This window comes from Ornithorhynchus anatinus, chromosome 18 (genome assembly GCF_004115215.2).
Source record: "Ornithorhynchus anatinus isolate Pmale09 chromosome 18, mOrnAna1.pri.v4, whole genome shotgun sequence".
In the NCBI taxonomy this organism is placed as follows: domain Eukaryota; kingdom Metazoa; phylum Chordata; class Mammalia; order Monotremata; family Ornithorhynchidae; genus Ornithorhynchus; species Ornithorhynchus anatinus.
The window spans coordinates 16,236,979-16,249,081 of record NC_041745.1 but is presented as its reverse complement, the minus strand read 5'-3'; the positions used below and the strand labels follow the sequence as shown (position 1 = coordinate 16,249,081).

The following is a 12,103-nucleotide window of genomic DNA, read 5'->3' as shown; positions in this document are numbered from 1 at the left end:
GGCGGGCGGGGAGGCGGAGCTGGGTAGCCGGCAGACCCACAGTGCGCAGGCGCGGAAGAAGAGGGCGCTCGGGCAGGCGGCCGGCCGCAGTGCGCAGGCGCGGAAGGAAGAACGGTGGGGAGGCGGAGCTGGGCAGGCGGCAGTGCGCAGGCGCGGAAAGAGAGGGCGGGAGGGGAGGGGGGAGCCGGGCCGCCGGCAGGCCCTCGGTGCGCAGGCGCGGAAAGGGAGGGCGGGAGGTGGAGCCGGGCGGGCGGCAGCCCCTCAGTGCGCAGGCGCGGAAGGCGAGGGCGGGGGGAGGGGGAAGGCGGAGCTGGGCCGGCGGCGGGCCGTCAGTGCGCAGGCGCGAGCACCGGAGCCGGGCGGGCCGGCGAGGAGCGACATGGCCCTGCTCTACGGGGGCGTGGAGGGGTGAGCGCCCCCCGGACGCCGGGACGCCGGGACACCGGGGGGCGGCGGCGGCGGCGGGGGGGGGCCGGCACCTCTGCCTCCCATTCACCCCGTCACTCAATCGTATGTACGACTAAGCGCTCGGAATGGACAGCTCGGCAACAGAGACAGTCCCTGCCCATCGATGGGCTCGCAGTCCAATCGGGGGGCATTGATAAATACTAATTGATAAAAATCAACAGAGTGATAAATATGTACAAATCTGCACGGAGAGGCAGCGGGGCTCCGTGGGAAGAGGCCGGTCACGGGTTCGAATCCCGGATCCGCCGCCTGACAGCTGGGCGACTGGGGGCGAGTCGCTTCACTGGGCCTCAGTTCCCTCGTCTGGAAAATGGGGATGAAGACTGCGAGCCTCCCGTGGGACGACCTTATCGTAGCCACCCCAGCAGTTAGAACAGGGCTCCGCACGTCGTAAGCGCTTACCAAATACCAACGTTATCAGAAAGCAGCAGCGTGGCTCGGTGGAAGAGTCAAGGGGCTTGGGAGTCGGAGGTCGTGGGATCGAATCCCGGCTCTGCCGCCTGGCCGCTCTGTGCCTCTGGGCGAGTCACTTCACTTCTCTGGGCCTCAGTTCCCTCATCTGTAAAATGGGGACGAAGGCTGGGAGCCTCCCCGGTGGGACGACCCGATTCCCCTGTATCCACCCCGGCGCTGAGAACAGTGCTCGGCACGTAGTAAGCGCTTAACAAAAAAAGTGCCGTGGGGAGGGGCAGAGGTGGGACGTGGGCCGGGGGTCGACGGCAAGATAGGTGAGCTGGAGGCCCAGGGAGGAGGTGAGCGGCGGCGGCGGCGGCGGAGGAGCGGAGCGTGAGGGCTGGGCCGGAGAAGGAGAGACGGGAGGGGACGAGGGGATGGACGGCTCGGAAGCCGAGAGGGAGGACTTTTTGCTTCCCGCAAAGGTTGACGGGCAACCCCTGGAGGTTTTCGAGGAGGGGGGTGACATGCCCGGAGCCTTTCTGCAGGAAGATGAGCCGGGCAGCCGAGTGGGGAGGGACGGGAGGATGGGAGATCCGAGAGGAGGCCGACACAGTAATCCAGCCGGGATATTAGGAGAGACCGTACCAGCCAGGTGGCCGTTTGGACGGAGTGGAGAGGGCGGATCTCGGCGACGCTGCCGAGGTGCGGCCGGCGGGCGTTGGAGACGGAGCGGATGTGTCGGGGTGAGGGCCGCGGGAAGCCGAGGTGGGCCGGGTGGGCCGGCCGGATCGGGGAAGGTTTCCTGGAGGACTTCATTCATTCAATAGCTCGATAAAGAGCGCTTACTCTGTGCAGAGCACCGTACTGAGCGCTTGGAATGGACACGGCGGTAACCGATAGAGACGGCCCCTGCCCTCTGCCCTCTGCCGGGCTCACGGGTCTAATGGCCTCGAGCCGAAGGTTCGAGGATCGGCGTGTCCTCGGGACCCGGGCCGGACGTGAGGCCGGAGTCGGGGGAGCCTCCCGACACGCTTCCTCACCCTCTCCCAACCCCGGCTGCTCAGTTTCCCTTTTGCCCCAGCGGACTGAGATCGAGGGTTCATGATTAGAACGGTCACGGTATCCGTTACGTCCTCGCTACGTGCCGGGGTGGGTCCACGCAGATCGGGTGGGACGCGGCCCCCGTCCCACGTGGGGCCCACGGTCTCGATCCCCGTTTTACAGACGAGGCGACCGAGGCCCAGAGAAGCGAGGCGCCTCCGCCCCGGGTCGCACGGCGGACGAGTGGCGGGGTCCGGATTAGAACCCGGGACCTTGTGACTCCCGGGCCCGTGCTCCACGCGGCTTCATCTGCCGTGCGCGATCTCGGGCGAGTCGCTGAACTTCTCGGCGCCTGCCTCCCCGTCTGTGGAACGGGGGTTCGATCCCAGTTCCCTTTCCTACCGAGCCCCCGAGCCCCACGGGGGGCAGGGATCGTGCTTGATCCGCTCGTATCGGTGGCTCAGTGCCGCGATCATCTCCGCGCCTCTGCCCGCCGCCTTTTGAAAAAGCGAGATCGTGGCCCGGGAGCCACATTCGTGCGGCAGAGCTCCCGCGGGAGGGCTTTCCGCTTCCCTCTAAGCCGGGGGCGCGGTGGGAGGGGGGTTCGGATGGCCTACGGTCAACCCTGAGCCCGTGGGGTGCGGTGGGAGGGAATGGATCATGCCCCATCCCTCCCCAACTCCGGTTTTCCCTCCCCCGTTCCGTGCGTGTCTGTGCCTGGAGAATAATAGCAGCCAATGCCCGTGACCCAGTCGATCGACAGTACTGAGCCCTCTCCGTGTGCAGAGCGCTGTGCTAAGTGCCTGGGAGGGTACGATGCAATAGAGTCGGTAGACGTGATCCCCGCCCCCGGGGAGCTTCCGGTCTAGAGGACTGTAGTCGATCGTATTCGAGTGCTTACTTTACGCAGAGAACGATGATGTCGGTATTTGTTAAGCGCTTACTATGCGCAGAGCACTGTTCTCAGCGCCGGGGTAGATACAGGGCGATCAGGTTGTCCCACGTGAGGCTCACAGGCTTAATCCCCATTTTACAGATGAGGGAACTGAGGCCCAGAGAAGTGAAGTGACTCGCCCACAGTCACACAGCTGCCGAGGGGCAGAGCCGGGGTTCGAACCCATGACCTCTGACTCCCAGGCCCGTGATCTTTCCACGGAGCGAGAACCGTACCAAGTGCTTGAGAGTACAACAGAATCAGTGGGTGAGTTCCCGGGAACCCGGCATACGAGAAACAGAGAACGGTCACAGTCGTGGAATTTAGGCGCGTACTATGTGTCAAGCACTGTACTACGCCCTGAGGGGGCTGCAGGATAATCAGGTCCCACGTGGGGCTCACAGTCGAAGTAGGAGGGAAATCAGGTATCAGATCTTCCTTCTGCAGATGAGAGAGCTGAAGACCGGAGAATTTAAGTGACTTGTCCGAGACGGCACGCAGAAAATGGGTGGGGCTGGGATTAGAACCCAGGTCCTCTGACTCCCGGGCCTGGGCTCTTGCCACCGGGCCACACTGCTTCTCCGCAGGACTACTGCCTGGTTTTTATTAGACTTGCCTGATTTAATAATAATGTTGGTATTTGTTAAGCGCTTACTACGCGCAGAGCACTGTTCTGAGCGCTGGGGGAGATGCAGGGCGATCAAGTGGTCCCACGTGAGGCTCACGGTCTTAATCCCCGTTTTCCAGATGAGGGAACTGAGGCACAGAGAAGTGAAGCGACTCGCCCACAGTCACACAGCCGACGAGCGGCGGAGCCGGGCTCGAACCCATGACCGCCGACTCCCGAGCCCGGGCTCTTTCCGCTGAGCCACGCTGCTTCTCCACCCTAACCTCATTTGTTTGATTCACTTAGGATTTATTGAGCCCCCACCGGAGACGGAGCTCTGTACTAGACACCTGCCCGGGGCAGAGCACCGTTCTAGGGACAGACCGTACGTAAAGCGCCCTACTGGGTGTGCGTAGAATATATTACAGTAAAAGACACAATCCCTGTCCTCAGCTCACTGTGGGGTGGACCGAATTGGTCTCCAAATAGTGAGGACAGGAGGGAAAATACACACTGGACGGCAGCGAGAAAATAAGGAGAAACACTGAACGGACGAGTTGGCCGGAGGAGGTTGGGTGAGGCAGGGAAGGCTTCCCGGAAGAGGCCGCTCTTCCTGAAGCAGCGTGGCGTAGGGGCTAGAGGACGGGGCTGGGGAGTCAGGAGGTCGCGGGTTCTGATCCCGGCCCGGCACGACCTCGGGCGAGTCACTTTACTTCTCTGTGCCTCGGTTTCCTCATCTGGGAAACGGGGATCGAGACGGTGAGCCCCGCGGGGTCTGCGTCCGACTCGATTTGCCTGCGTCCGGCCCGGCGCTTAGTGCGGTGCCTGGCACGTAATCGTTATTATTCAGGAGCGCCCCGAGGCCCGGGGCAGGACTAGGCGACCAGGACTCGGGGCAAAGGAGTCGATGCTCCCGGGTTTCCAAGCCGAGGGGGTGAAGCCACCGTTCCCCCTCCCCCAGACGCCTGGACCGGGTCACCCGCCTCGCTTGCCCGAGGGTCTCCAACCGGGCCCGGAAAGCCCCCGGATCGGCTCGGTTGGACCCGTCGGCCCCGCCCCCCCCTCCCCCGCGGCCCCAGGAGCCCCGCGGAAACCCCCGGCCTTCACCGAGGGCGTCTGCTCCACAGAGGGGGGACCTGCTCCAAGGTGCTCCTGCTGACCGAAGACGGGCAGGTGGTGGCCGAGGTGGACGGGCCGAGCACCAACCACTGGGTGAGGATGGCTCGGAAGGAAGGGCCAGGGCAGCGGCGGGGCCGGGGGGCGCCGGCCGGGGGCCCGCCTGGGGACTCGGTTCCTCGGCGGGCCGGCGGGCCGGGGCCGGTCGAGGCCGGGGCGGGGGCGTCGGCCGAGAGACGTGGGGACGGTAACCCCGGGGTCCGCTCCTTCCCCGCGGGCAGCTGGTCGGGGTGGACGCGTGCCTGGAGAGGATCGACGACATGGTCGGCGAGGCCAAACGGAAAGCCGGGGCGGACCCTTCCGTGCCGCTGCGTTCGCTGGTGAGGGGCCGGGCGGAGGCCGGGGTCCTCGGGGGCGGCGGGAGGGAGAGGAGAGGATCGGGACCCCCCACCCCGCCGCCGCCTGTCTCCACCTCGCCGGGCGCGGACAGGGTCTCTCGCTGAGCGGCGGGGAGCAGGAGGAGGCCCTGAAGACGATGACGGAACAGCTCCACGCCCGCTTCCCCCGGCTGAGCCAGAGCTACCACATCACCACAGATGCCGCGGGCGCCATTGCCACGGCCACGGCTAACGGTGAGGACGACCCCCTCCTCCTTCCCCCCCGCCGGGCGGGACCCCTCTCTCCAAGCCCCGCGGCTCACGGGCGGCACCGTCCGGTCAGATTTCCGTCTCTCCGCTACGGCTTCGAGCGGAGGTAGGGGGACGGGCGGGGTCACCTCTCGGGACCCTTCGGCCGGACGTGACTGCGGTTCACCCGCTGTTGCTATACTGCTCTCTCCCAAGGGCTCGGTACGGTGCTCTGCTCACAGTAAGCGCTCGAAAGCTCTCTCATCCGCCCCGCACGTCCAGTCCGTCACCAAAACCTGCCGGTCTCACCTTTATAGTATCGCCGAGATCCGCCCTCTCCTCTCCGCCCCAACGGCTACCTTGCCGCTACGGGCTCTCGTAATATCCCGGCCGGATTACTGTGTCGGCCTCCTCTCGGTTCTCCCTTCCTCCCGTCTCTCCCCGCTCCAGTCTATTCTTCACTCCGCCGCCCGGCTCGTCTTCCTGCAGAAACGCTCTGGGCACGTCGCTCCCCTCCTTAAAGACCTCCGGCGGTTGCCTGTCGACCTGCGCACGAAACGACAACTCCTCACTCTGGGCTTCGAGGCTCTCCGTCCCCTCGCCCCCTCCTACCTCCCCTCCCTTCTCTCTTTCCACCGCCCACCCGGCACGCTCCGCTCCTCCGCCGCCCACCTCCCCGCCGTCGACCCCCGGGCCGCGTCCTCCCGCCGTCCCGGAACGCCCTCCCTCCTCGCCTCCGCCAAACCGACTCTCTTCCCCTCTTCGAAGCCCTACTGAGCGCTCACCTCCTCCGAGAGGCCTTCCCACACTGAGCGGCCCCTTTTCCCTCTGCTCCCTCCTGCTCCCCCTTCACCTCCCCTCAGCTAAGCTCCCTTTCCCCCCTCTCCCTCTGCTCCTCCCCCTCTCCCTTCCCCTCGGCCCCGTGCTCCTTCGCTCGTCCGTATCTATTTTCGTTACCCTATTGATTTTCTCAATGAGATGTACGTCCCCTCGATTCTGTTCACTGCTGTTGTTCTCGTCCGTCTGTCTCCCCCGATTAGACCGTGAGCCCGTCAGCGGGCAGGGATCGTCTCTATCCCTTGCCGAACTGTACATTCCAAGCGCTCAGTACGGTGCTCTGCGCATAGTAAGCGCTCAATAGATACTGTTGAATGAATGAGTAAATGCCATCGAATGAATGAAGAGCGTGGGGCAGGGCGAGGCAGGGGTAGAGGGGAAGGAGGACCCCGAGCTCATTAAGGAAGGCGAGGAGCAGGCCCACCCTGTCACTAGCACGGGGCTGGGGGAGACGGCACTCACGTCGCGCCTTATGCCGTCGGGTCGTCTCCGCCCCGCGGCGCCGCCGCCGCCACATCTCTCCCGGAACGCCCCGCCTCCGTCCGCCGTCGTTCCGGGGGCGGATCCGTAGGGTTTTACCTGTCCGTAATCCTATTTGTCCGTATTGATGTCCGTCTCCCCCACTCTAGACCGGGAGCCTGTGGGCAGGGAATTGTACTGTCCTCTCCCGAGCGCTCAGTCCGGTCCTCCGCACGCGGGACGTGCTCAATAAATACGACCGAACGAACGGACGAGACCTGGAAGTAAGAAGAAGGGCGATCCGAGCTTGACTCGGAGAGAGCCCCCCTAGCCGGAGCGTCAGGAGCCCGGGAGGGAGAGTATCCGCGGGGGGGGGAGGAGGAGAGCCAAGGGGGGGGCGCGTGTGGCTCCCGGGGTCGTTCGGGTCTCCCTGGCCACTTCTCTCGCCCTCCGACCCCTCCCGGCCCCCCGACAGGCGGAGTGGTGCTGATCTCGGGGACGGGCTCCAACTGTAGACTGATCAACCCCGACGGCTCGGAGAGCGGCTGCGGAGGCTGGGGCCACATGATGGGCGACGAGGGGTCAGGTGAGGGGCGGGGGGAGCGGAGGCGGGTGCTCCTGGGGCTCGGCGTCGGGCGGGGGAGGGCTGGGGGTCGCCGGCGGTGCCGGGGAGAGCACGTACCGTCCAACGCCCGGCCCCCGACGGGCGGTGGTTGGGTGGCGACCTTTGGAAGGGCAGGGGGCAGAGCGGATAGAACCGCCCCCCTTGGGAGAGCTGGCAGCCTGATGGAGGAGAGCTCGGCGTTCAGGTGCCCGTCACCCTAAGACGGGAGCGCAGAAGCACAAGAACGTAAATAAGAGCCACAGCCGCACGACTCGGGTCGCCGAATATGTCGAGGGAATCCCGGGACGGGTGGGGGTAATGGGATGGGGGTCGTCCGGGAAGGCTCCTGGAGGAGGTGGGCCTAACGGTGCGTTAGAGCAGGCGCAAGGGGAGGCCGCGTCCTCTGTCTCACCCACGCGTGCGCACCCCCCCGCCCTCCCCTTTGAGCCCCCGAGGAGGCGGTCGGGAAGGGTCCGCCGAGGAACCAGAGAGGGAGCTTCTCGGGAGATTTCCGCGGGGTCTTCCGGCTGACCTGGGTTCGGCGCCGAGCGGCAACGGTAGTAATAATAATCGTGGTATTCGCTAAGCGCTCAGCGCGCGCCGGGCACTGTACCGAGCGCCGGGGCGGATACGGGCAGATCGGGTCGGTCGCGGTCCCCGTCCCGCCTGGGGCTCTCGGTCTCATTCCCCGGTTTTACGGATGAGGTCACCGAGGCCCGGGGGAGCGAGGCGACTCGCCCTCGGTCACGCAGCGGACGGGCGGCGGAGCCGGGATGAGAACCCCCGGCCTCCTGACTCCCGGACCCTCCTCGGGCCGTCTCGGGACTGCCGGCTCTCGGGAGCTTTGTGCCGGGGGAGGCGGGGAGGGGTCCCCGGGACCCGCCTCCAGTCCCCGGAGAACGTCCCCGCGCGTTCTCCCCATCCCCGACTCTTGGAAATGCCCTCTCCGGCATCCCCTCCCCAGCTGGGGGCAAGCCGGGCCTCGGACCGGGGGTTCTGGGCCTCTCACGCTGCGCGCCCCGCTCCCCGCAGCGTACTGGATCGCTCACCTGGGGGTGAAGACCGTATTCGACACCCTGGACCACCTGGACGTGACCCCCTCCCACGACGTCGGCTTCGTGCAGCGGGCCATGTGCGACTACTTCCAGGTACCGGGGTGGGGAACGGGCCCGGGGGACCGGGCGCGGGGGGGGCCGGGCTGGTCCGGGACCCCACGGCCGGCGTCCGCTCTCAGGTGACCAACCGCGCGGGGCTCCTCACCCACCTCTACCGGACCTTCGAGAAGTCCAGATTCGCCGGGTTCTGCCGGAAGCTCGCAGAAGGTATGGGGCAGGTGGGGCGGTGGGAGGGGGCGGGACGGGGAAGGCTGCACTTCCGTCTGCCCCTTCGGGCATTTGATATTTCACTTTCATTCAGGCATGGTTATCGAGCGCTTACCGGGTGCGGAGCGCTGTACTAAGCGCTTGGAAAGTACGGTTTGGCACCAGAGAGGGACGATCCCTACCCAACACCGGGCTCACGGTCTAGAAGAGGGGAGACGACAAAACAAGTAGGCAGGCATCGATAAGCATCAACGTAAATAGAATTAATAATAACGTTGGTACTTGTTAAGCGCTTACTATGTGCCGAGCACTGTTCTAAGCGCTGGGGGAGATACAGGGGAATCGGGTCGTCCCACGTGAGGCTCCCGGTTAATCCCCATTTTACAGATGAGGTAACTGAGGCGCGGAGAAGTGAAGTGACTCGCCCGCGGTCACCCGGCTGACGGGCGGCAGAGCCGGGAGTCGAACCCATGACCTCTGACTCCGAAGCCCGGGCTCTTTCCGCTGAGCCACGCTGCTTCCCCAGATAGAATTATAGATATGTACGCATCATTAATCAGACAGATAGAAATAAATAGAATAATAAATACGTACACACATACACAAGTGCTTGGGGCGGGGAGCGGGGGTAGAACAGGGACGGAGTAGGGGTGACGGGGAGGAAGAGCAGAGTAAAAGGGGGGCTCGGTCTGGAGGACGCGAGCTCTCAGTAGGGCACCGAAGGGGGGAAAAGAGCTAGTTTGGCGGATGTGAGGGGGGAGGCCGTTCCGGACCAGGGGCGGGACGTGGGCCGGGGGTCGACGGCGGGACGGGCGGGAACGAGGCCCAGTGAGGAGGCGAGCGGCGCCGGAGGAGCGGAGCGCGCCGGCTGCGGTGGAGGAGGAGAGAAGGGAGGGGAGGTGGGAGGGGGCGAGGGGACGGACGGCTCGGAAGCCAAGAGGGAGGCGTTTCTGTTTGATAGGAAAGCTGATTCGCCACCCCTGGAGGTTTCTGAGGAGGGGGGTGACATGCCCCGAGTCCTCCTGCAGAGAGAGAATCCGGGCAGCGGAGCCAAGTATGGGCTGCCCCACCCTCAGCCCCACGGCGCCTGTGTACGGAGCTAAACGCTATACGTTATAAATTCTTTCCGTTGACGTCCCTCTGCGCCGTAAACCCGCTGTGGGCAGGGAACACGTCTACAGGCTCTTGCCGTAATGATAATTGCCACGGTACTCGTTAAGCGCCTAACCCCGCGTCGGGCACCGTTCGAAGCACTGGTGTAGGTACAGGTCGGTCGGGTCGGACGCGGTCCCCGTCCCGCATGGGGCTCGCGCTTTTAATCCCCGTTTTACAGATGAGGGAACCGAGGCCCAGAGAAGCGAGGTGATTTGCCCGAGGTCACACGGCAGACAGACGGTGGAGCCGGGATTAGAACCCGGGACCTCCCGACTCCTGGGTCCTTGCTCTCCTGCACCATGCTCCTGACCCTTTCCGTCAGGTCACGCCACTCCCCTATAGCCTTCCCGCTTTCTAGGCGGGGAGACTGAGGCCCAGAGAGGTTGGGCCCCCACCCCGCCCCAGGTATGACACCAGGGGCCAAGCCAAGAGCAGAACCCAGCCTCCGGCCTCCGGGCCCAGGCAGGCGCGCTCTCCCCTCGGCACGGGCCCGGGAGTCAGAGGGACAAGGGTTTTAATCCCGGCCCCGCCAGGTGTCTGCCTTGTGACCTTGGGTGAGTCACTTGGCTTCTGTGGGCCTCAGTGCCCTCGGCTGTAAGATGGGGATGAAGACTGCGAGCCCCATATGCGGCACAGGGACCGATTAGCTTGTAACTCCCCCCTCCCCGTCCCTTACCGCGTCGCCCCGACTCGCGCCCTCTGTCCGTCCCCCCCATCCCAGCCCCACAGCACTTGTGCCCACGTCTCATTTATTTAGTGTTTTGATGTCTGTCTCCCCCTCCTAGGCTGTAAGCTCACTGCGGGCAGGGAACGTGCCTGTTCGTTGTTGCCCTCTCCCCGGCGCTCGGTACGGTGCTCCGCACGCGGTCGGCGCTCAATAAATACGACTGAACGGAGAGCGGTACCTGGCACGTGGGAAGTTCTTAAATAGCATCCGCGGGGTGGGGGCAGGGAGGGGCAGACGCGGTCCCCGCGCCCGGGGCCCGGCCCCGCCGCGAGGCCCGGGTCGGCGGGCGTGAGGCTCGCGGGCGGCGGTAGCCGCCGCCGTGGCCCCTCCCTCCGTCTCGTCCTCCCCCCAGGCGCCGAACAGGGCGACCCCCTTTGCCGCCACCTCTTCGCCAGGGCCGGAGAGGCCCTGGCTCGCCACGTGGTCGCCGTGCTGCCTCAGATCGACGGGGTGAGCGGGGCCCGAGACTCCCGGTGGGGCGGGGGGGGGAGACGTTCCGGCCCTCAGTGGCCCTCGGGGGCCGGGGACGGGAGGGGAGGCACGACGGCGGGGAGCCGGGCTCCGCCCCGGGGGGAGTTCTGGGAGGGGACGGGGTGGGCCCGCCTCTCCGGACAAGTCCGGCGGCCGGGAGCCCGGCTCAGCCTCCTCCTCCTTCAGGTCCTCTTCCAGGGTAGCCTTGGGCTCCCGGTGCTGTGTGTGGGCTCTGTGTGGAACAGCTGGGAGCTGATGAAGGAAGGTGAGGGGGAGGTTGGCTCGCTCAACCCCAGACCTGGCCCTCCCGCGCCCCGACGGCTCCCTTACCCCTATTCTCTTCCCCACTTTCTGGCCCGGGGGGGTTAGAAATCCCCAAGGTCACCCGGGGGGAGCCGCGACGCTCGCCCCGAGGCCCGTCTGCTCCTCTCTCGCCTCCCCCTACTCCGGCCGTCGCCTCCGTCCGCCCGGCGCCCCGCCGGCTGCCTCCGGTCATCGTCCGGCCGCATTTATCGAGCGCTTACCGTGTGCAGGGCGCTGTACTGAGCACTTGGGCGAGTACGGTTTAACCGGAAACGAGACGCGATCCCCGCCCACGACGAGCTTACGGGTCTTGGGGGGGAGACGGACCTAAGTATAAATCAGTCCATCGCCCGTGGGCTCGGCCGCCCGCCCGCCCGGCGCCCCGCTCCTCACCTCCGGCCACCACCCGTCCCCCCGGGCCCGCCGCCTCCGGCCACCGCCTCCGTCCGCTCAGCCGGCCGCCTCCTTCCCTCGCAGGCTTCGTCGGGGCCCTGGCCCGGGGCCGGGCCGCTCACCCCGAGCTCCCCTTCTCCCGCTTCAGCTTGCTCAAGTTGAGACACTCCTCGGCCCTCGGGGGAGCCAGCCTGGGGGCCCGGCGTATTGGCCGGCGGCTGCCCCTGGACCACGCCGCCAACGCCGAAGCCTTCTTCACTCACGACTTTTCCTGAGGGGGAGGGAGGGCCCGGGGGCTGCCGGTCTCTCCTGTTTTTCTAATAAAGGAATTACGTCGAGCTCCCTCACGGACCCGTTGGACCGGCGGTACTCCGACCCCGGGCGTCCGGCGCGGCGCCTACGCGGCCTCGGACCGGATGGGGGGACGCGGGCTGGGAGGAGGGCCGGGCCCTTCTTGCGGTTTATTCACGTTCGCGAGCTTGAGAGGCGGCGCGCCTCAGTGGATAGAACGAGGGCCCGGGAGTCGGCGGCTCATGAGTTCTGATCCCCACCTGCAAGTCACTTCGCTTCTCTGTACCTCAGTTACCTCCTCTGAAAGATAGGGACCGAGGCCGTGAGCCCCGGGTGGGGCAGGAACCCGATTA

The 12,103-nt window shown here is 66.0% G+C and overlaps 1 protein-coding gene across 4 annotated transcripts; it reads left to right on the top strand.

Moving 5' to 3' along the window:
• Window positions 1-316: 316 nt before the first annotated feature.
• On the top strand, window positions 317-11,801 carry NAGK (N-acetylglucosamine kinase). 4 transcript variants are annotated; one of them, XM_029046805.2, is made up of 10 exons: window positions 322-408; window positions 4,574-4,658; window positions 4,844-4,942; window positions 5,053-5,194; window positions 6,960-7,070; window positions 8,121-8,236; window positions 8,323-8,410; window positions 10,645-10,742; window positions 10,950-11,028; window positions 11,544-11,801. In XM_029046805.2, the coding sequence occupies exons 1-10, from the start codon at window positions 380-382 to the stop codon at window positions 11,732-11,734; spliced, it is 1,038 nt and encodes a 345-aa protein (XP_028902638.1). In that variant the 5' UTR covers window positions 322-379; the 3' UTR covers window positions 11,735-11,801. The 4 variants fall into 4 exon arrangements, with proteins under 4 accessions (XP_028902639.1, XP_028902638.1, XP_028902641.1 ...); XM_029046808.2 differs by having other exon boundaries at window positions 323-408; window positions 11,608-11,722; XM_029046807.2 differs by lacking the exon at window positions 322-408 and adding an exon at window positions 3,066-3,106.
• The last annotated feature ends 302 nt before the right edge of the window (window positions 11,802-12,103 follow it).